This window comes from Eucalyptus grandis, chromosome 3, assembly GCF_016545825.1.
Source record: "Eucalyptus grandis isolate ANBG69807.140 chromosome 3, ASM1654582v1, whole genome shotgun sequence".
Lineage (NCBI taxonomy): Eukaryota > Viridiplantae > Streptophyta > Magnoliopsida > Myrtales > Myrtaceae > Eucalyptus > Eucalyptus grandis.
The window spans coordinates 22,658,794-22,682,809 of NC_052614.1; the positions used below are offsets into that span (position 1 = coordinate 22,658,794).

General features: G+C 36.9%; 2 protein-coding genes and 1 non-coding gene across 10 annotated transcripts; all 3 read left to right on the forward strand.

Annotated features, from left to right (window-relative positions):
• Positions 1 to 9,275: 9,275 nt before the first annotated feature.
• Positions 9,276 to 12,169, forward strand: LOC104439397. Its single transcript, XR_005550005.1, has 3 exons — positions 9,276 to 9,347; positions 9,503 to 9,605; positions 11,478 to 12,169. It is a non-coding gene; the product is annotated as an uncharacterized LOC104439397 (transcript).
• A 2,131-nt stretch (positions 12,170 to 14,300) lies between these two features.
• LOC108958143 (disease resistance protein RUN1-like) lies at positions 14,301 to 15,194 on the forward strand. 2 transcript variants are annotated; one of them, XM_039308822.1, is made up of 3 exons: positions 14,301 to 14,491; positions 14,763 to 14,856; positions 15,044 to 15,194. In XM_039308822.1, the coding sequence occupies exons 1-3, from the start codon at positions 14,317 to 14,319 to the stop codon at positions 15,072 to 15,074; spliced, it is 300 nt and encodes a 99-aa protein (XP_039164756.1). In that variant the 5' UTR covers positions 14,301 to 14,316; the 3' UTR covers positions 15,075 to 15,194. The 2 variants fall into 2 exon arrangements, with proteins under 2 accessions (XP_039164756.1, XP_039164755.1); XM_039308821.1 differs by having other exon boundaries at positions 14,301 to 14,856.
• Positions 15,195 to 15,786: 592 nt separating this feature from the next.
• On the forward strand, positions 15,787 to 23,126 carry LOC104437089 (putative adenylate cyclase regulatory protein). 7 transcript variants are annotated; one of them, XM_039310238.1, is made up of 7 exons: positions 15,787 to 20,012; positions 20,129 to 20,251; positions 20,359 to 20,483; positions 22,387 to 22,575; positions 22,654 to 22,728; positions 22,817 to 22,933; positions 23,011 to 23,126. In XM_039310238.1, exon 1 carries the CDS (start codon positions 15,868 to 15,870, stop codon positions 17,989 to 17,991), a length of 2,124 nt encoding a protein of 707 aa, XP_039166172.1. In that variant the 5' UTR covers positions 15,787 to 15,867; the 3' UTR covers positions 17,992 to 20,012; positions 20,129 to 20,251; positions 20,359 to 20,483; positions 22,387 to 22,575; positions 22,654 to 22,728; positions 22,817 to 22,933; positions 23,011 to 23,126. The 7 variants fall into 7 exon arrangements, with proteins under 7 accessions (XP_039166172.1, XP_039166177.1, XP_039166174.1 ...); XM_039310243.1 differs by having other exon boundaries at positions 20,381 to 20,483; XM_039310240.1 differs by having other exon boundaries at positions 23,008 to 23,115.
• The last annotated feature ends 890 nt before the right edge of the window (positions 23,127 to 24,016 follow it).

Genomic DNA, 24,016 nt, shown 5'->3' on the forward strand with positions numbered 1-24,016 from the left:
CCAACCATATGTATGTCCTCTTTCACGTCCCAGATTCTAAAGATTAAGAAACTCTACCGCATATAATACAGCCCAAAAGAAAGTACATATGAAGGAACATCAAAATAGCTCAAGATTCCTACTTAAGATGATATAGGTGAGAGTAGCCTGCACAAAGAAAGTGGTAATTGTTATATGATTTGATTCGGGCCTAAAAATTTAGGTCTGCAATTCGTATCTGCAAATTTACCTAAAATAATTTTGTAATATGATATGATTAGAGCCTAAGATGATTTTTTTTTTTTTTTTTAGTTTTGCATAACTAAAAAATTAGTTCTGCAAGGGAGAAATATGATGTATGAGCCGAGAATGGAGCGAGTTATATTTGCCTTCGCATCCGAGAAGGTGCTAATCTGCAAACTTATCTAAAAACAAAAAGGATTTTTTTGAAATTTTTGAAAATTTTGAATTACTATAGATGCGAAGGCACTTTTTAGTTCACGATGCCCGTCATATATGTGTTGTGCGCGCATATGTAAAGCTCTTCCTTAAGGATTACCTCTGAAAGGGTCACGATTTGCAAGGGATCGATTATTGTAAAATTCTTCGTTAATCAATCAAATTTACATTAATTAACCCCCCAAATATACATAACGATGAAAGCAAATTTTGTCACATGATCTTACGAGGCCTTTTCCATTTTCTTTTAGTTGTTGTTTATTATAATTCTTAAAATTTCTTATTTAGTTATATCGGAGTGGCTTTTTTTAATTCAATAGTAACAAATTCTTACCATTTAATATAATTATGGCTGTGTTTGGTAGTCCAATTTTGAATTTGGATATGATAACAAATTATCTCATCCAATATTTGCTGATGTTTTCCAAACTGGATAAATTTGGATATATTCAGATAAAATGCCAGATAAGAAATCCAATTTAGGGGATGGGATAAACCCGAATTATATATATAATTACTAATATAGTGACGCATCAATATATTACTTTGTTGGCGGCATTGCACAAGGACACCACCAAGATAGCTTATCATCATCACTTCTGACCACATCATGATCATTGTCACCTCACTAGGTCAGTCGTCACCACCAACCGGCAATTACGTTCTGACAAGCGAGGGTGAAAGGGGTCTCAAGACAATATTGTCCTAGGTTTGCATAGATCATCCTTTCCATCCCAATTTCATACGTCCTTCATGTTGAGCTCAACCTTTCACGTGTGACTCACAAACCACTTGTTCACTAGTTGGTCGACAAAGAACGGCCGACACACCATTGGCTTCATGGGGACCTTTCTCTCAAGCATGGAGTTCCCATTGACGTGCATCAAGAATGCCACGATGGCACCGTGATGTGGAATCTCCTCTCGCGGGCCTTCTTTGGTGATGAAGTCCGGTTGTACAACCCACAAGAAGTGCCTCTCGTTATCCACAGAGGCTTTTCCAAAAAATTACGTGAACTCGTGTGGTTGGGAGCTGTCATGCATCGAGATTGATTTTCCAACTAACTACGTGATTGGAAAGATTTGAAGCCCTAAGGATATGGGAATTTCAAAGATTTTCAAACGCTAAGGATTTTCAAAGATTAACAATCCTATTAGGTTGTAGATTTTCAAATATTTTCAAAGATTTTTTTCAAAAAAATTTCAAATCCTATCTTAGGTAGCATAAAACATATAAGGGGATATCTTTGCAATCTAGGGATATTTGGAGGATTTCAAATTCCCCTTTATCCAATCTTATTCCAATTGGAATTTGGACGATCGGACGTAGCTTATAATTTTTTTTGATTATTAGTATTATACGCAATTTATTTTTCTTAAATTTTCTATATTTTTCGTTTAGTTTACAGTAAATGAGAGATTTTCTTTAATAAAAGAGATGAGAAAAATACTTCCATCTTTTGAAAGTCACGTGCATTAAATAGGTTAACGAAAAAAATAGCGGAGCCTTTACAGTTCAAATAAAATAAAAGTTAAGAGGGTATTCGATAATAGTAGAAAATTTGGGGACTAACATATTCTACCCCAAAGGTTCGGAGGGGTTTGGTGGAAGTGGCCATGCTTGCTGGCCATGATTATGTGACATTGCTAACTGTTGGAGAGAAATTCCTCGAGCAGGAGAAATGCTTACTAAACCCTTTTTTCTTTCAATTACAATGGAGTAGCTCAAAATCAAACAAGACCACACCATATTTAGGTTACCCTTGAATTGGGTCATTTGGTCTTAAGCGTTTGGACTTGGCACGAGGAGCTAGTGTCACGGGACTTTGTGAGTGAGGGTGTCTACGGTTGGGGCAGCAATGACGTCATGCTTGGAGTGCAACATCAATTTCGGGAAGCTACAATCTTCTCCTTAATTGAAAGACAAATCATAAAGAAGATACATGTTCGAATAAATATATTAATAAATGGGCTTTTTGATAAATTAAGCAAAAGGGCGTCACTATCAATTGTTGATATGCCTTGTCCAGATATGAGAAAAAAAAAGTTATAGTAATTGTTGATATTTGAAACTCTTTAGCCCGCTAAAAATTAGTATCTATGCCTCTTAGGAATTACAATTGTTTTCTTTCCCAATATATCTTCAAATAATTATTTTGTGAATATTCCTATCAATGGAAAAATGCCTAAATTAATGATTTCACTTTGCCTTCCACGTATTTCAATTATATAGTTCTAATCCTTTTTATCTGATAAGTTATAAATAATCTTGCAAAAGAAATTCCATCGTTGAAATAGTTTTCAACTTTCCACATATACATTGTACACAAGTGCGGCATATTGTACCAATAATCTATTTCCCATCATCAAATATTTAAATAATTTTTAAGGGAATTTTGCTATTAGTACTTGAAGAAGCCTTATTATTGATTATAAAGATTATGTATTAGTACACTAAAATTTATAGACTAGAAAAAAAAAGAAGAGGGAAAAAGCTTTTTTTTTTAAAATGAAAAGAGAAATAATAGTTTTACTCATCGAGAAAGCCTTGAGGAATGATACTTTCATTTACTCAATTTGATGATATAGGCTTGGTTATTTTTTTTTCTCTATTTTTGATAATATATAATTAAACCAAACAGATAAGGTTCTGTGCTCGAAGATATTGCTTTCAAGATAATAGTGATCCAACATTTTTCTCTCACCAAAATTAAATATGGAATTTACATTCAAAATTCCATTATGGTACTTCGTATGACATATTCTTTGTTCCTTATCCATATTGTGACTTATCTGTTTTTATACTACACAAGCAAACGCACCTCAAATAAGGCTTATACTCTCAAACTGAGTAAATAAAAGTATTAATTCTTTGATGCTTTCCGGTAAGTAAACCTACTATTACTCTTTTCTTAAAAAAAAGAAAGAGAAGCTTTTTCTCCTCTTCTTTTTTGTTTAATTAGTAGAGCAATGTAAGATTTAATATTTAATTAGCACAATGTAAATTTTAAAATTACTAAGCTTATACTATCCAATTGAATAAATAAAAATACGCGTGGTTTTCTCAATTTTAAAATTTTATCACGACAACAGTGCTTTATAAAATTTTGAAATTTACAGATAACCCCAAAAGAACCGAGATAAGCGCTCTCATCTAACCGAGGCCCCGTAAGACTCTTCTTCCAGACTAAGCCAAACCGATAGCGACAGGCGTGCGTGGAGTTGGCGACCGAGAAAAGCGCTCTCGTCTTAACTGACCGAGACCTTTTGAGGGGCATTCGTTGTGGTGGGGATACGAGTCACAGCCGAGAGAACACCAGAGCAAGAAGAGTTGCAATGAGAAAGCTCTCCCTGGTTTGTTTTAGATTTTGCAGACCTCCATCACCTATCTTTCGCCGTGACATGGTAGTATCGCTCGAGATTTCTTCCCTCCACGGTAGCCAACCACCGGCGGAGATGCTTCCGGGACTTCGAGCTCTTCGTCCGACCGTTGTTCGTGACCATATGCTGCATCTCCGAGGTAATTGTTGCATCTCTGCTCTGGTACGTTGAGCCCGTGTTATTTGACCGAAGTCGGAGGAAGAAAAGAAAAAACGATACCGATTTAGGATGTAACGTAAGTCTAAACACACTTTGATGCCATCAGGATTGTATGGATCTGAACTTGTGCTTCGATGTTGCCTCTGTATGTCCTCGCTTTCTGATTCCCTACCTTCTCCGATGTCCTCAGGCCCTGGCTACTGCCAATTGTCCGTTGGCGGTGGCGGTCTCAGGCTCAGCTGCAACTGAACCGAGGCCATTCAAACCAGAACGGAGAGAAAATCCTCTCTCAATCCGTGAAGTTCCCTGAAGCTTCTTCACAAACAAAGGACAGAAGTTTCTTGCACATAAAAATATGAAATAATAATAGAGAAGTAGAGTTCCCATTTCATTGGTATGGTCTCAATAATGAGCTTCAGTGCTATGCTTAAATCGAATTTCATGTAGTTTAGGATGTTGTCTTTTGTTACTTCACTGAACACTGAACACGAGTTTCTCTTGCAGTTGTACCACTGATTGACATGCCTCAATTGCCAATTGATTTACATTGCAACTCTTGGAAGACACATTTTGTGATTTTTTAAAGTTGATGGCAAATGTCCAACCCTAGTTGATTGAGGACTTCCATCCTCCAGTGAAGTGGCGTCGGAAGAAGTATGTCATCGCCTGCCCTGTTGTGGCCTTCACGAGCTCCCTTTTGCTCGATTATGGTCAGTCCACCGAGCAAAAGGGGGGTCATGGGAGCACGATGGCGTAAGCAAATGCAAACTTGTTCAGGCATGGCTTGACTGGAGGATTGGAGGGCTCAATCGACTCCGGTTGGATGTTGCCATCGACTTTAAAATCACTGTGTATGTCTTTTAATACTTGCAAAGTAAGTCAATGGCACCTGAGGTAAGTCAATCGTTGATGTATGGTGGCAAGAAAAACTTGTGTTGAGTAAAGTAACCAAAGATAGCATACCAAAAAGGTAAAAAGATGATAAATGATACGAGAGAACATGATTCCCTACAAAACAAATTGAAAATCTCACTATAAAAAAGGAAGAGAAAAGCAAACTTACATTGATATTTTTTTTGCGAGCTTCTTGAAGCTCATTATTGCCATTACGTTCCTTTACTATGATAGCTCGATTTAGTGCTTCTACGTCCTCAAGATTTCCCTCTTGTTACCTCATATTTGCTAGCAAAATAACTATTTTCAAAATTGAAGTATCATCCACATCTTTCACGTGCTTTGTGACATTTAATGATCCTCTCAATCGTTCGATTTCCAATTTCAAGGCTTGTTTGTGCATCGAGTTGTTTTTTACAGTAGAATTATTCGATTGGAGAGTTACTCTCTTTGCCTCTGAACACCATAAGTTTTGAAAAAGGAAGAATATGAAAAGACATGTATTAACTTCACAAGAGAAAAATATATGAGGAGAACATCTTCTGTTATTCAGCCAGTTTCAAGACTTTTTTTGTGACTTTTCGTTGCTTTAAAGCAGCCTATTTAAGCGAACTATTCCTCAGGGCATTCTGTTATTTTCTAATGTAAAAGCACGTTAGCACGAGTAGCGGTTAGAGATCCTGATGACAAGTTAGATTTCGATTCATTGTTGTCTCATATGTTGGTGGTTTAATCAAAATTATCAAAGAGTGATTGCACATCATCCTTTTGAAAGAAAATGTAGAGAAAAAGCATTAGATTTATTTAGCGCAACCAAATCTTATTCTTATGACATCTCTTATTTGCAGGAGTAAAATATTTTTTCACATTTTACTTGGGTTTTCAATTGATCCATAATAAATTAGTGGTGACTTTAAATTAAATTGATTTACATGTTTAATTGATTAAATCAAGATCTCAAAGTTCAACCCCCCCCAAAAAAAAAAAGATCTCAAAGTTGCAATTGGTATGGATTTAGGAGAGTTTACACTAAATATGTGTTTAGTAATCCATTAGTTTTCCTTTGATGATTCATATATGGGAAGGTCGTGACAAATGAAATAAAATAAAATAACGACGGGCTTGTTAGGCAAACTTCTTACTATATTTGAAGTTGACATAATCATATATTTCTTGTTATTATTTGATAAATGCAGAGATTACTCATTTCCAGTTGTGATGATATAAGGAAAGCTTTATTACCATCCACAGGACCCAAGATAGGTAGTGGAAAGATGTCAAAGAGTTGGAAGGACCTGGTAAAGGACAAACAAGTCTAGGAGAAGGAGAAGTTTGTGAAAACTTGGAGATACCATAATAAGGTGAAAAGACTGAATGATTTCTTAGTCATTGATGTACTTAGGAAGGCCAATTGACGATAGTTCGTTTGGTGACCTCTAGTGGGAAGTTCAGATGTAGTCACCCTATCGCCAATAAATGCACTTCCCTATACCAATATCAACTAATGATTTTATCATGTGTTACGAATTTGACAAGAAGATCTATATATATACACAAGTTTTACATGTCAAAAGAGATTTAACAACTATCTTGAAGGCTTGGAATTCTGGAAAGGAAACTGGAGCTAAATCAAATCAATTGTTATCTATTTTTGAGAAATAGAGTATTACTAGGAGTAGCCGATTTCATTTTGGGAAACCTAACCATTATGGGGAATATTTGATTGTATGTGCGATTGAGTCTCTTGTGATTGTGTCCAATAATTCAAACAGTTATTTGATCGTGTTGGGAATAACGGATTCCCTAAAACGGATTCGATACTCAATCGAACCCCTAAAACGAACGCGGAAGACGAGCCCATGGGTTACATATATCATCGATCAAAGATACATTACGGAATCAAGCGTACTTTGTTTTTCACAGATTAAACACCAATGTTAAAGTTTGAGAAAGAATTCTGATCCCGTTTTACGAATGAGTGTTGTTGTTTTGAGGGGGAGAAAAATTCTGAAGAGACGTACGTCTATTTTTCAGGATTTGTTACTGATAGAGACATATTCCCTCTCTATCTAAAATGCTACTTCAAACAATGTAACTCTTCGTATCTAAACAAAGCAACCTTTTACATTGTAACCGTTCCTCCATGAGCCTTTAACCTGTGGGCCGGGTTCTTAGGCCCAACATGAGCGGACGGGCCTACTTAGGCTCATCAACACATAGAAAACCCATCAGATTGTATTGAAGATTATCCAACGGCTAGATTGGAGAGTAAATACCATATAAGAAGATCAATTCAAGCCAAAGGAGAAATGAGAAAATTGAGAAAGCTACAAACACTTGGTAACTATTTTGTGAATATTCCTATCAATAATCATAAAAAATTTAATTATTCTAAATTGTCCACCACATATTTCAATTTTAAAGTTTTAATCGTCTTCATCTGGTAAGTTATAAAAAAATCTTACAAAAAATTTCAAATGTTGAAATAGTTTTGACTTTCCATGAAGATATGTATACAATTTCGTCCCTACTGAACCAACAATCTATTTTCGATCATTAATTATTTAAATATTTTGTAAGAAGGGAATTTTAGTGCAGAATATTTAAATTATTATTTTTTATTTTTTTTGCATCCACATGACGCAAATGTACTTTTGCTAGTAATAGACCGGGGTGAGTATGGTCTAAGTGAGTGAGAACCAACCTAAAACTTAGAACCGCTTACTAGGACCGATTTTGAAAAGTTAGAATTGAGAATTGATTATTGATTCCATAGACCCACTTGTGAACCAGAGCAGTTCTAGGTGAGTCTATGGAATTAGTTCCACCAAGCTTCGAGCGATGCCTAGCTATGATGTCCTTGCTTGACCGAGTTACCTACAACAAACCCAACGACTTCTAGTGCTCCACCATAACAGTTCTGCAGCGATGGACTGCCGTCAACATTATTGACTAGTTCCAGTACTTAGCATGTTCCCAGCATTATTGTGGCTTTAGTTGCATTAGCCCAATTCTTCTCGACATTTCTAATCTCGACAATGCAAGCTCGACAACATCGGCTCACCGCCTTCCCCCTTTGGATTCAGAGAGGAATTTCAAGCCAAAGTAAAGAAAAAAACAAATATAAGGGACTTAGGATTTTCATTTTTTTTTTTAAATTTAATAATTATATATTTACTTATATAATCGGTCCAATCGAAAGGGCAGTTGCATGATTAGACTAGTAACAAATCCCTTAGGAACAATCATTTTTGTATGAGTCCAGTTCGATTTCAGCGGTCCGAGCAATTGTTGGGTCCTTTGCACGGGTGTATTACAAGAAGCCTTATTATTGGTTATAAAGACTGTGTGACAAGTAGGGGTGAGCAGCGGTCAGGGTCGACCGACCCACCTTGACCGGCCCAACCCCGCCGGTCCCGGGTCCAGCTCAAGGGGATTGGATCGGTCCTGGCCCCGAAATTCCAGGGGTGACTAACATCGCGCGGTCGGTCTGGCCCTAAAAGTTTTTGTCATTCAACCCCGGACCAACCTCAGTATATTATATTATATATTCAAACCTAAGTAAAATGTCTATTATATTATATTATATTATATTGAGATGTTCTATCAATAGTACTAATAGTAATTTCAATTTAAAACTTTTGTTGAGTATTAATTATGTGTCGTTTGTTTTGTTTTGGTGTTTAGAAGTTCAAGTGAATTAACAAGATGTGAAGTTATATATTCATGGTTTATATTAAGTATTTTGAACTTTTTATGGTTTAATTGTATTTTAATAATGAATTTCAAATGCACTTTGCTTTTCAATTTGTGTTAAATGGTAGAAGCTTTTGAAGAGTAGAATAGTATTGCAGTTGCTACGGTGATTTGCTTAAAAAGTGGTGTGAAGCTCATTTTTTGGTTGAGTGGATTCTACATGATCAAATGTAGGAAAACGCTTTTGCATATGGTGTTATGAATATTAAAGATAAATGATTACAAGAACTTTTCATCTTGTCTCATACCTCGATGAGTGGTTAGCAGGTACGAAATTTCTATTATTGTGTCATCTTAAATTTGCTAAATATGTATTGGTATTTGGTATTTATAGTTTAGTTGCACAACGCAAAGATCATTGTCGATGGATGAGTAATTTGAATTTGTAGGTTTTTTTTTTTTATGAAAGTATAAAAATAAGACGAAAAAAAATTATCGATCACCCGGATTGACCTTGGAACCGGACCGAACCCACGGCCGATCCGGTCCTTGCTCCGGCTCAATAAAGATTGTCTGTCGCCTAAAATTGAAGACCGATACTGTACGGATTGGTTTAGGGGTGGCCAGACCAACTCGGACCATGCTCGCTCCTAGTGACAAGCATTATTGGCTACCCGTCGCCCTCTATCTCATCTCCCCCTTCGTAGAATTCGTGATTCAAACCCTAGCTTCGCGTTCTCGCAGCATTCTTTGATACTCCCTCCCGCGATTTCTCTCGAGGTTTGATCGATTCTTCCTTTTCATCCTTCTTATTCTGTATCACCTTTGATTTCACGGATTTGATTTCAATTTTTCCATTGCTTGCTGATGGGGTTGTCATTTTCTCCGGACTAATTGCTGGTGGATTCGCCTTGTTCTCGGTGTGCCACTTCCAGAGCTTGCCAGTGATCATCTGGGTGGAAATAGGTCTGTACAAGCAAGGATATCGACACTTGCACAGCCAAACGAAGCGAAAACGCTCTTTTCTGGTAAGAACAGGTATGGTTCAGCTAATTTTTCTTCGGGGAAGTGGTTCAAATCCTCCAATACTCGATGTCTCCGTCGCATTGTTGCTGCAGATGCGTAGATAGCTACCATATGTACGTAGGTTGGCAGAACTAAATGAGGGAATGATGATCAGGCTTTAATCGGGCATAGTGATGAACGAAATGTGATTTCTGGTGTTGGATTTCGTAAGCCTCTGTCAATGTTGATCTGATAAATCTGTAAATGTGCGTTGAAATCTTTGTGGGTTTGCTCATCTTCGAGTGCTCCTTTCGCTCTTCTGGTCTTGTTGGGTTTATCGGGACATAAGCATCTTTCTTTAGCTGGTCAACATTAGAATTGTGGGATCGGTGTTCTAACTAACGGTCCCAGCACTTTGTTCTTTTTCATTTTGGGTTTTGTGACAGTTCTATAAATGTCTTGTGTTCTTTGGATCCCCTTCAATCCTGTTAAATAATTCACTCCATCCACAACTCATCATCAATCACATAGTTAACCCTGAACTCTCCCCTTCCTCTCTCTCTCTCTCTCTCTCTACAACAGAGGATGTTTGGAATCCTCAGAGAATAAATTTTAGTCCATGGTTGGGTTGATGATTTTGGGAAATTCTTGTTGTGAATGCAGACACCACTATTGGCTTATGAAGCATATAAAGCTAATAAAATATTTGTCTTTTGGTGACGTAAAATTTGCCTTAATATTGTATTGATACCACTTCCGTAAGTATCTAGGCAGATCAGGCTTTGGCAGAATGTACTTCTCTGTATTTTGCCAATTTAATTATACTCTAGTTTTTGGCCCTTGGCTGTTAGGCTGATTAGTGAGACCTTTAGATTTTGTCTCCTTTTGATTCTTTTTTGTCTTTTTGAGCATAAAACTTCTGAAAAATAAGGGCGAAACTTTGTTCTGTATTTTGTTTCGATTCTAATTTTGTATCCGTAAAGACTTTGGCTAAAGAATTGATTTAGCTTGGCACATCCCTAAGTGCTATTGAGCCTTGTGAACTGCAACCTCATTTTCTGTTAACTGTTAATCGAGTTATGTTTGTGGAATTTGATAAATTGGCTTCTATTTTTCGTGAAGATTCATTTGAATTTGCTATTCTTTTTGTGGATGCACTTTTAGATCTTAAATTCTCTTGTAAATATAAGAACACTAGCTAATTCTGCACATATTTGAGTTACAAATTAGACTTTTACTGTTCTGTTTGAAGTTTCTGAGAAACTAGTTAATGTTTGCTTGTCCTAATGGGAAGATGATTTACACGATGAAGCTGATATATGTTGTTTTACATATGTTAACCATTAAACAGTGACATCATTTGATTTTATGCAAAGTTGTTTCGTAATTTTCAAATTCATTGTTCATGTACACGAAGAACAGTAATGCGATTGACATGGGGAAGAGAGGGAGTTGGTTTGCTGCATGAGTTCTTGGAAGAAGTAGAAGACTTTTGTAATTCCTATTTTGGCAATTCAGTGAGAAAGGATGAACACGAGAGCCATTTAGTGGATTTGCTTTCAATCTGACAGGAATATCTTGTCACAAGTGAATTTTATGTTGATCAGTATTAGTACTATGCGTAGTTTTACATGCACACGTCCATATGGTTCTGTTCAGGTATCATGGAGAACCGAACAGAACCGTTGAGACCCTAATTATCATGGGGAATATAAAATTTAAGTTTTGTATTATAATATCATGGGATTTTAATTTTCTTAAAAAATGTCCTGACTTTTCAACTTATCAATGATGCAACCTTGAATGTTATTATCTGATTTTAGCATCGTTTGTCTTCTTTTCTTGGTTTTATTTCTTTTCATTTCTTCTGCATCAAAATTTTCTCACATATTGTATTCTTTATAGGCAGGTATTGCCTTGGATTCTCCTGTGCATTGAGATTTCCACCAGAAGAAGGCAACAACTATAAGCAAGTGGTTACTGTTCCCAGTCAATGAATTACTAATTTATATGCAGCTTGACAAGTTTGAATTATTGGTGCGGTTCCGGTTGCCAACTGGTTCAATTATATAAGTCCAATCGATAAAGAGACAACGGGCAACAACAAGGCATTTTGTGTTTCTAAGAGGCAGTTTGGTTTTCTTTTCAATAAGACCTGAAAGGAAAAATTAAGGGTAGGGTCAGAGCAAAGACGAAATGCATCATCTCATTTTTGGGTATTCTTTTGCCGGCCTCGTGGCCCCAATCCTCCTCTTTGGGCTTGCGTTCCATTTTCTCAATAAGAAGAGAACTAGTGTGCGAAGAAATGCAGAAGATGCTATTACTGGTGCATCTGATTTGTTGACTGTGTCAACAGAAACTAATTCTGGTGGATCTAGTTTGTCTCTGACAGAAACTAATGGTGCATCTAATTCGTCGGGCATGGCAACTGGAAACTGCTATGAGGTGTTCTTGAGCTTTAGAGGCTTAGATACTCGAAAAGGCTTCACTGATCACCTCTACACCAGACTTGTTGATGCTGGAATTCATGCTTTCAAAGATGATAATGAGCTCCGCCATGGCAAGAAGATTGGGCCAGATCTTTTGACAGCCATCAAGAACAGAAGATCCCGATCCCCATTATCTCCTTGAATTATGGGTCGAGCAGCTTGGTGCCTAAATGAACTGGTTCAAATAATGGAGTGCCAGAATAGTAACATCAGGCATCTAGTGTTGCCTATATTTTACAAAGTGGAACCAACTCACGTGCGTCATCAAATCGGGAGTTTTGGAGATGTGTTTCGTATGCATGAGAGGCATTCGACCAGGCGATTTTAGAGAAATGGAAGCTAGCACTCAGTGAAGTCAGTTTCTTGAAAGGATGGGAAGCCAATGGGTAAAGTTTTTCACCAAACAATTCTCTACGCTTTATTTTCTTGCTTTTCATTTTTTAACATAAAAAAGGGAAGGAAGTGAGATCCGCCATGCATGAGTTCTATAAGTTATTCTTTTTTAAAATTACTGTAATGATATTGACCAATCTAATCATAGATTTATTTTATGATCCCATTCGCTTGAATAATGTAAGATTTTCTAAATGGTTTCTGCTCCCATATCCAAAGATTTTGTAACATCATGCTGTTTTTATTTATATTTATATTTTTATAGTATAGGCTGCAGCAAACTTCATCTCAAACCTTTCTAGCTGTATATATATTTGAGATCAATAGCACAACTTATTGGCGGCTCCTATCGAAAGCTCGTAACACCATATACCATACATGTTGATTGTTAAAGCCATAATTCCTTAACCTCCCAAGTTACATTTATTAAATCATTAATGTCATGAATTAGTTGCTATTAAAATTATTGTTACAAAATAAATAATTCATTAGTTATATGTATGGTGATGATAAATAAGAATGGAAAATGATTGTCATATTATATGTTTGTTTAAATAACTTTCAATGCATTTTCCTATCTTCAGCGCATAATTTTAATTTCATACACCTGCATAAATTGAAGCAATGTTCTTATTTTGGGGAAAAAATTATTCTTCTACTTCCCAATGAATCAATGGTAGATTAATTAAAATCCTAGAACATAGAAAATACTCAAAAGGAATATAATGTACAACCCTTGATGCAATAAAAATTGATAAGAACACAAATCTAGAACATACTATACTCCCAAAGACGAGTAGAAACTTGCAAGCATGTAGAATTGCATAGATAAGGAGAAATCTTCTCAATTGTATCCAAGTAGTTCACAATATAGCACTCTGAAAGACTTTTTGGATTGGTCCTCTTACCTCAAAAGTTATGTCCTACATATTGACTGATAATTGAACTCTCATACCGGACTAGTTTATTGTATATTTGCTTATTCAAACACCCCAGAAACTTTTCAAAGTCACGCTCGTGTCATACTTAATATCTTTAACACGCAACAAGTTTAAAATTTGATTCAAATGTGTTACATAAACAATATTCAAGATTTATAAGCAATACCCTCAAACTTCTTCCGGCTCATAAATTATGTTAGAGTAATACTGGAATGGGGTAAGCCATGTGAAGCAACCACCAGCATTTTCTACTTTAGTCTTAGCATGTAAGATAATATATAGAAATATGGCAAAAACACTACTTGAAGTGTCTTGATTTATCCCCAGATGTACGATATGATATAAATGTTGCCATGTGTGATGTGTATGAAGGAAAATTGGTGAAATCAGTTGTCCAAAAAGTTTTGAATGAGCTGAAGAAAGAGTTTGAGCTGGTTATTCCCGATAATTTGGTTGGAATTGATAGTCATGTGAAGAACGTTATGGAATTTCTAGATAACAATTCTAGTGCTACCCTATTTGTTGGCATCCATGGAATGGGAGGCATTGGTAAGACAACTCTTGCTAAAACCATCTACAACAAGCTCTCCAGTAAATTTGAGTATTGTAGCTTCGTTGCTGATATTAGGGAATCATGCAAGCGTAATGGCCTTGAGTACTTGCAGAATAAGTTAATCTCGGATATATTGAAGCAAAAAAATCAAGTTTATAGTAAGGATGAAGCGACCAGATTCCTCTCATCTAAGTTTGAAGATAAGAAAGTCCTCATTCTTCTCGATGATGCAGACGATGATGATCAGTTGAAGGCTTTGGCTGGAAATCATAATTGGTTTTCGCCTGGAAGTAGGATCCTTATTACCACCAGAAACAAGGGTATTCTTGACAATGCCGCAAAGGGACTTCAACTATGAACATGAGGAAATGGATGGTGATCAATCTTTGATTCTGCTTAGTAGACATGCATTTCGTAGGAACTCTCCTCCAAGTGAATTTAAGGACCTCGCACATGAAGTTGTATCCACCACTGGAGGCCTTCCCTTATCTCTTGAGGTTTTAGGTTCATTGTTGTGTGGAAAGAGGCCAACGCAATGGAGAGGTACGATAAAGAAGTTGAAAAAAGTTCCAAATAGGAAAGTGCTAGAAAAGTTAAGGATTAGTTATGATGTATTAGAAAATGGACAAAAAGAAATATTTTTGGATATCGCTTGTTTTTTCATTGGCACCGACGAAAGAATTGCATCTTACATGTGGGATGCCTGTGAATTTTTTCCAGAGGAGGCAATTGAAGTATTAAGATTTATGTCATTAATAAAAGTTGGAGTTAATCATGAGCTCATAATGCATGACCAATTGCGAGATCTTGGTAGGGAAATCGTTCGCGAGGAAAACCAGCAGGAGCCTTGGTACCGTAGCAGGTTATGGGAATCCAAGGAAATCCAAAAAGTGCTGGAGGGAAATAAGGTGATTGTTTCTCTTCTTTTGCTCTCTTAGTCTTTATAAGTACTGTTTATTGGCCAAAAAAATGTCATATCTTTACTTTGCTAACTCTAAAAGCCATTGATGCACGGTAATAGCAATATGAATGAATGATATTAGATTACTTTAGTTGGATATAAATAGTATTAAAAACGTTGATTCTCACTTGTAGGGAACAAAAAGATCGTGGCCATTTATCTTAACAAAGGCAGCTCTTAAGACTTTGGCGAGACACCTGAACATGCTGGCAATATCCTTACAAGCGAACAATTCAAGAATTTAACGAGGCTAAGGTTTCTTCACGTGAATGGGGCACATTTTAGTGGAGATTTTAAAACTCAATTGAGGAGTTAAGATGGCTTCAAAGGGCAGAATTGTCCCTTGACTTTGAAGCAGAAAATATTCATTTAAAGGAATTAGTTGCACTTGATTTGTCAAAAAGCAAGATTTCAGATAAATGGGGAGGATGGAATTCCATCATGGTAAGATGGCAGAACAAGTCTTTGTTTTCCAATTTTTTTCTGGCTTTCTGTTGAATTATAATCACTCTGTGCTGAACCCTCGACGATTATTGTATTTTTTATCAGATGGCAGAGGAGCTAAAGTTTCTTGACCTTACACGTTGTTCATCTTTAGAAGGAACATTCTTCCTATCAGCTTTTAAGAATTTGGAGGTTCTTATCCTAAAAGGTTGTTGGAGATTGGAGCAAATTGACTCTTCGATTGGAGACGTGAAGAGTATGGTTTGCTTGGACTTGACGGGATGTATTAGTCTCAAGGAGCTGCCACTAGAAGTGGGTAAATTAAAAGCATTGGAGCAACTCCTTTACAAGGTTGTCAAAATATTTCTGTAGTACCAGACGAAATAGGGGCTGGCAGAATCTAGAAATTCTGAATATTAGTGGCATCGGGATAAAAAATTTACCCTATGGTATTGGAAAGCTGAGAAACCTCCGAATCTTAGATGCTTCAGGCTGCTATAAACTGGGAGGGAAAATGTCAGAAACAGAAAGCATCCGTAGTCTTTCTTCCCTACCACGCCCTCATTTTCATGGTTACCGAAGGCTCCAATTGCTACTGGAGCTTCCTTCTAGCTTAACATGTTTGAGCATCACCTGTCAAAGTCGCAGATTGCCTTCACTTTCCCACCTAAACCATCTCAAGGAACTACGACTTCTTGACTGTGAATATCTCGAGTGCATCTGGGAACTTCAATCGACGCTATTGCAACATTCAGAATGCTCCCAACAGACAGATGTTGAAGAATCAGAATTACAAAAATCCCCTTACGATCCCTTCAAGTTGGAAATCTTAGAAATACGTGGCTGCAAATTTATGAAAACACTGGATGTTTCCCAATCAAACCATCTGAGGACATTATCAGCCGAGGGTTGCGATAATATACTTGAAGTTCGAGGTCTTGACAAATTGAAATATTTGGAAAGCTTGGGCATCACAGGGTGTACTTCAATCAAAAAGCTGGACCTTCCAAATTCTGAAGGCATGAAAAAAATACATGCTGAAGATTGTGAAAACTTAGTAAAAATTAAAGGTCTTGATAGGCTGAAATTCTTGAAAGTGTTATATATTTCTAAGTGTCCGTCAATCGAAAGGCTGAAGCTTTCAAATTCTGAGGGCATGAAGAAATTACAAGCTGAATATTGCAAAAATTTAGTGGAAATTCAAGGCCTCGATAAGTTGGAGTTCTTAGAAGAGTTACATATCTCTCGTTGTGCTTCAATTGAATTGCTGTACCTTCCAGTATCCAAGGGTCTGAAGATATTAAATGTTAAAAATTGTGAAAAGTTAATCGAAATTCAAGGGGTTGATGGATTGGAGTTCTTGAAAATGCTATGTATCTTTGGGTGCACTTCAATTGAACGGCTGAACCTTCCAAAATCTGAAGGCCTGAAGATATTAAATGCTAAAAATTGTGAGAACTTGGTCGAAATTCAAGGTTTCGATAGGATTGAGTTCTTGGAAGAGCTATATATCTCTCGGTGCGCTTCAATTGAAAGGGTAGACCTTTCAAAATCCAAAGGCATAAAGAAATTGCATGCTGAATATTGCAGAAAGTTAGTCGAAATTCGAGGCCTTGATTTGTTGGAGTCCTTGGAAGATTTAAATATCTTTCAATGCGCTTCAATTGGAAGGCTTGGACTTCCAAAATCTGAGGGCATGAAGAAACTGCATGCTGAATATTGCGAAAACCTGGTCGAAATTCAAGGCCTTGATAGGTTGGAGTTCTTGGAAGAACTATATATTTCTCAATGCACTTCAATTGAAATGTTGAACCTTCCAAAATCTAAGGGTCTAAAAATATTAGATGCTGAAAATTGCAAAAACTTAGTCGAAATTCAAGGCCTTGATAGATTGGAGTTCTTTAAAAAGCTGTGTATTTCTGGGTGCACTTCAATTGAAAGGCTAGACCTTCCAAAATCCAAGAGCATGATGACATTATTTGCTAAAAATTGTGAAGATTTAGTCGAAATTCAAGGTCTTGATAGGTTGGAGTTCTTGGAACTCCTATATATATCTCGGTGTGCTTCACTTGAAAGGTTGGACCTTGCGAAATCCAAGGGCTTGAGGAAATTAGTTGTTAAAAATTGCAGAAACTTAGTCGAAATTCAGGGCCTTGATAGGATGAAGTTCTTGGAAGAGCTATATATCTTTGAGTGCGCTTCTATTGAAAGGCTAGATCTTCCAAAATTTGAGGGCCTACCTGAAAATTGGGAAGAGTTAGTTGAAATTCACCACCTTGGGAAATTGGAGTTGTTGAAGGGGTTGTTGAAGGGGTTGTTGCCTTCCCATAGTCATCCACTGCTGGCCCCTCTAAAATTCGAGGGCATGAAGACATTATGTGCTAAAAATTGCAAAAGCCTAGTCAAAATTCAAGGCCTCGATAAGTTGGAGTTCTTGGAACTGCTATATATATCTCAATGTGCCTCAATCGAAAGGCTTGACCTTCCAAAATTTGAGCAGTTGAAGATATTAAATGCTGAAGATTGTGAAAACTTAGTCGAAATTCAAGGCATTGATAGGTTGAAATTCTTGGAAGGGCTGTATATCTCGGGTGTGCTTCAATTAAACGACGGACCTTCCAAATTCCGAGAGTCTTGAGATATTATATGCTCAAAATTGCAAAAACTTGGTCCAAATTCAAGGCCTTGATAGGTTGAAGTTCTTAAAAGAGCTAGATATCTCTCGGTGTGCTTCAATTGAAAGGTTGGATCTTTCAAAATCTGAGTGTCTAAAGATATTAAATGTTGGATATTGCAAAAACTTAGTCAAAATTCAAGGCCTCAACAGGTTGGAGCTTTTGAAAGAGCTATATATCTTTGGTTGCGCTTCAATCAAAAAGCTGGACCTTTCAAAATCCAAGGGTCTGAATATATTAGATGCTCAATATTGCGAAAATTTAGTTGAAATTCAAGATCTTGATGGATTGGAGTTCTTAGAAGTGTTGAATATCTCTGGGTGTGCTTCAATTGAAAGGCTGGACCTTCCAAAGTCTGAGGGCATGAAGAAATTATTTGTTGAAAATTGCAAAAACTTAGTTGAAATTCGAGGCCTTGATAGGTTGGAGTTCTTAGAAGTGTTGAATATCTCTGGGTGTATTTCAATTGAAAGGCTGGACCTTCCGAAGTCTGAATGCATGAAGAAATTATTTGTTGAAAATTGGGAAAACTTAGTTGAAATTCGAGGCCTCGATAGGTTGGAGTTCTTAGAAGTGTTGAATATCTCTGGGTGTACTTCAATGGAAAGGCTGGACCTTCCGAAGTCTGAGGGCATGAAGAAATTATTTGTTGAAAATTGCGAAAACTTAGTTGAAATTCGAGGCCTCGATAGGTTGGAGTTCTTAGAAGTGTTGAATATCTCTGGGTGTACTTCAATTGAAAGGCTGGACCTTCCGAAGTCTGAGGGCATGAAGAAATTATTTGTTGAAAATTGCGAAAACTTAGTTGAAATTCGAGGCCTTGATAGGTTGGAGTTCTTGGAAGTGCTATATATCTCTCAGTGTGCTTCAATTCTAAGGGTGGACCTTCCAAAATCTGAGGGCATGAAGAAATTATTTGCACAATTTTGCAAAAAGTTAGTCAAAATTCAAGGCTTTGATGGGTTGGAGTTATTGGAAGTGTTGAATATTTCTCAGTGCTCTTCGATAGAAAGGCTAGATCTTCCAAAACTCAAAGGTTTGAAGAAATTATACGCTCAAAATTGCAAAAACTTAGTTGAAATTCAAGGTCTTGATAGGTTAGTGTTCTTGGAAGTGCTGAATATCTCTGGTTGCATTTCAATTAGAAGGCTGAACCTCCCAAAATCTGAGGGTTTGAAGATATTAGGTGCTAAAAATTGCGAAAACTTAGTCGAAATACAAGGTCTAGCCAGGTTGGAGTTCTTGAAAGTGGTGAATATCTCTGGGTGCACTTCAATTAAAAGGCTTGACCTTCCAAAATCAGAGGGTATGAAGATATTAGCTGCTCAATATTGCAAAAGCTTAGTCGAAATTCAAGGCCTGAATGGGTTAGAGTTCTTGGAAGTGCTCAATATCTCTGGGTGCACTTTGTTTGGAAGGTTACCAGATTTATGTTGCTTTGACACCTTGCAAAAGTTTGCAATCAACTGCAATGACAAGCTTTATGACATTCAGAGCCTGGAGAGATTCTCATCTTGCACAAGTTTATGGATTGAAGATTGCAAGACCTTAGCAAAATTCCCAAACTTGTCAAATTTTTGTAAGTTACGGAAATTGTTCCTGTCTAATTGTCATGAACTTCGGGAGATCCCAGGGCTTGAGGAGTTGACATCTCTAAAACATATTGCTATCTCAGGATGTTCTTCGATTGAGATCTTACCAGATTTGTCATTGTGTACCAACTTGATCAGTCTGGTAGTGCAAAATTGTGAAAAGTTGACTGAGCTTCGAGGGCTCCAGAATTTGGACCACTTAGTGGAACTGGACATTTCTGGATGCATCTCACTCAAAACAATACCGGAATTATCTGGAACGCAACTTTATCGAAATTATGAGAAAATGCCATTTGCCTCGGTTGTGTAACAATAGAACTTGGAGAAAGCGACTGGGATGAGTCAGAATAGTTCAGATGATCCACATTTCCTAACAAAGGTACATAAAGCAGGTAAGCTACCTTTTCTCTTTGAGATCTATCACCCAAGTTTCATTTTATTCCCCATTAGAAGATTTATAACCTTTTTGAGAGTGTCAGTGTTAATCATTTTCCTACACGAATTCCAGGAATCTGTGGGAGATGTTTGTGGAAGTTTATGTGTACCTTGGCAAAATGTTTCTGCTGGTCATGCCAGTCATGGAAATAGATCAGTAGGCCTTCAAAGTGCATTATTTGCCAATAGTCTTCAGGTAAGATTCTACATCCTATGCAGAAAAATAAAGAGTCTTCACATTTGATTGATTCTGGAATGCTGGAATTACAGAATAAAAACTGATGTATGTGGGCTTTTTGATAGAATGTCAAAGGTAATCGTACAGGTCAAGAATTGCTAAATGAAGGACCCTTCATGGAGATCCTTCTGATATGAGGTTTTTGTTTGCTCTGCGCTCACCATGCATTTCAGGACTGCATGTTTCTAAGGTATGCTTAAGATCGAATTTAAAGTGCAGAAGGAACATAGTTAGTGGGCATCCTCTAGTGTGCATACGCTACTGACTTGGGACTAAGTTTGTCCAACTATTGTGTTCCACACATATTATCTCACCGAATCGTCTGCATTAGTTGATTAAGGTAATTGTATCGGTTGAGAAACTACAAATGCAAGAGCAGACTCTTCTTCTAGTGATGTGGCTGTGAATAAACAAGGAAACAGTTCGGAAGCAAAACTATTGTGACTTATTTGGATCAGTTGAGAAAATTGCAACTGGAATTTTGCTGACTATGAATCCATGTTCATTTGCTTTGAATCCAGGATATTCCTAAAAATCCAAGCCAAACAATAGTTTAGCCCAAAGGATACTTCTTAATGTTTGTAGAATTAGTAATGCCATTAGTCATTTGCCTGAACTGTTGAGTCTAGCAAATGATCAAGATGGAAAACATGAGCAATAATGTCTTTGACACAAATGACTTCACTGTGAAATAATCCCTTACATTGTGCATAAGCTATTATTAGTGCATTTACTTGCTGAAAAGAAAAACATGGAAAGCGTTTTCATCAATTTCCTAAAGAGACTTTACTTTGTCCTGTCATTTGAAAACTGTAAGGAATTAATTACACTTTATCCCACAAAAGCAAGCAACTTAAGTTGTATAACTGTACTAACTTGATGAAAGCTTCTGGGGTGGATGATTTTAGATTCCTATTAGTTGGATTGGAAGAGTTCAGAAAGAAAATCAGCATTGAGTTTGACAAACAAAGATCTGTAAACTTTGGGGTATTATTAGTAGATGCCTGTCAATATTGATTTCATTTGGTTCACTGACAGGATATGGTTATTATTGTGCTGGCTGTGAAGTAAACACTGAAATATCGAAAAGAGTTTCTGAAGGGCACTTCTAAAAGGAAACGAAGTCATCAAAGGATCAGAAGCTTAATTTATTGGACTTGTCCTAATTGCTGACAATGAACCCTTGGATCTGTAAAGGATGTTTGCATATTGTTATCCCACATGGCCCTGATTATGTTCAACAGAGGCATGGCAGAGCTAAAACTGTCAGTTAACTTAAGAGGTTTCTGTAATACTGAAATTTGGATGATTGTATTTCAATTTGTTATCATAATTGGCACCTGCAAGGTGGTCTTTTGGAGTTTTTATTTGAAGAGAGTTGTTTGTGAGTCAGGGTTGGATCTTCATGCTACAGTGGAAGCTATTTGAAGTCTGCCTGCTGAACTTTGTTGGGCTAATAAAGAACTTGGAGTTTCTTACTTTGGGAAGCTACTGTCTTAAAATTGATGTATCCACCGGGGTTGGAAGTCTCAGAATCAAAATTTTGCGATGTTGAGATCTTGTTGCAGTTCATTTTGCTGTTAGAACGATAGAAGTTCTGTATCCAAATTTGAAAAGATTTCTGGTGTGAAGAACGAGGTTGCTAGAGTCTAGTGATGTGCTTTTGCAATTGCGCCTTATTTGGGATATTAAGCTTGATTGATGTTGCTTTAGCTTGTAACAAAGATAATATCTCATGAACATGCTATTTTGGAATCTAATTGATAGTTTAGTTTTCAAAAACAAATGCCCAATAATTTCTCACGTCCCTTGTCATTAATTGGAGTAGTCTTCATGTGCTCACATTGCTTATCTTCCCAGTTGCACTCGAGTTTAAGTTGGTGCACTTCCTCTTTTTAGACTTTTCTTCACCTGTCTAGATTCGACGGATGTCCCATGTATCTTTCTCTATTTTTCCTCCTTGAAATATTATTTGTTGAATTTCTCTTACAGCTCGGCATTATATCATAAATTAATAGGAGGAGGTCTAAAAAATCAATTCTCATTCAGCATCAGCTAATAATGTGCACCCTTTCACTCATTTGGCCTTCCAGTGATAGAGAACCTTTGGTGGCACCAATGCCTCAGATTGCCCGGTAGGCCTAAAGAGAAAAGGATAACAGAGGAAGGAGAATCTAAATATGGATTGGAAGTGTCGAGACAAGGCACAGAAATCACATGCCATTTGTGCTTCAAGCAAGGCCACGACTCAAGATATTGTCCATTGAATCAGAAGAAAAAAGGTGAGGTTCAATCATTCTGTGTTTCCAGTCTGTGTTTGTGTCATTATTTTCTTACTTTCGTCTTTGTTAAGTGAACAGGATGAAGTAGTCAGACAAAGAGAAGCCAACCAACTTGTCGCAGAGATGCATCATAACAGTGCCACCGCTCAAAAGGTACTTTTAACCTTACTTTTAAGTAACTGTATGTAGTGGAATGATTATGAGTGCCATTTTAACTTGAGTATTGGTTGGTTCTTAATAGCCTTAATGGGAAGGCAGTTCAGTCACTTCTCTACTAAGAAATTCCAACAATGTTGTGGTAAATGCTAGGACAGTAGAGAGCGCATCTCGCATATTTATCACTACAGTGAGATTAGAGGTACAGCTTTGTCAGTAAATGAGTTTTGTAAAGATTTAAAATTTGATTTCATAGCATGCATTTCTTTCGTCCAGCAGCAAAGGAAGACAGTATGAAAAAGAAGCAAGAGAAATGGAAACAAGTGGTGGAGCATTTGAAGGACGGCATTGGAACTGTTGGATCAACAAGATTTCCAAGAAAGGGAAAAATCGGAGAAGTAGCTCTGTAAAGAATTGGAAGTCTGATATGTTCTAGTAATTTTTGTTGGTGTGATAATCTTCATTTTAAAGAGACGGAATTTGTTTTCTGTATTTTCTGCAAGATGTGGCAATGATACTGTTGAGACCACAGGCATTCTGGGCTAGAGTTTATTGTGCTTGGCAGTACGTTTGATATTTGAAGAGAAGTGCAGTTGGCCTTATTTCTGCCTGTCTGTTGGTGTTAAAGACTTGGCCGTGTCCACAATAACGAGCCAAGCTTGTTTAGATGCAGGGCATGAATTTTCTAGCCTAACAAATTCTACAAATTGTCATTCTAAAAACATCAGTCTACATCACCAAAGCAGTGAAGGAGTCTGACGATTTATTCTAAACAAACGAATTTTTATTGCAAAACACCGGCAATTTGTAGGCATCATCATTAGTAAAACTGGAGAACCTAATCCTCCAACCACTCAGCAGTTCCAGTAGTGGAACATTGCTCTCATCTAAGTAAAAACCAAAATGAATCGTTTTTTGCTTTTTAATTCGGGCAATATGCACAATTAAAAAGGTGAAGATGATGTTTTAAAGCTAAAGCTCTTAAGTTGTAGACTTTCTTTTACATCGATCATTTTTGACCTTGTCAATTAGTTAGGCTTAACCACTGTTGTCCACTATTCTTACATGGGAATGGGTAAGTGAAGAGTTTGATTCTCCACCTTTTAGAGTTTTAGATGTGGAGTCCGAATCCTACGGTTTGCAAATAGGCGGGATAAAAGTTTGAGAATGAGTTGAAAATTTAAAATAAGAAAAAAAAAAAAAAATAGTTGGGCTTCATTTTTCGGTCGGAGGATTGCCATAAGAAAAATAATATCATTGATTGCATATTTTCCAATTTGAAATG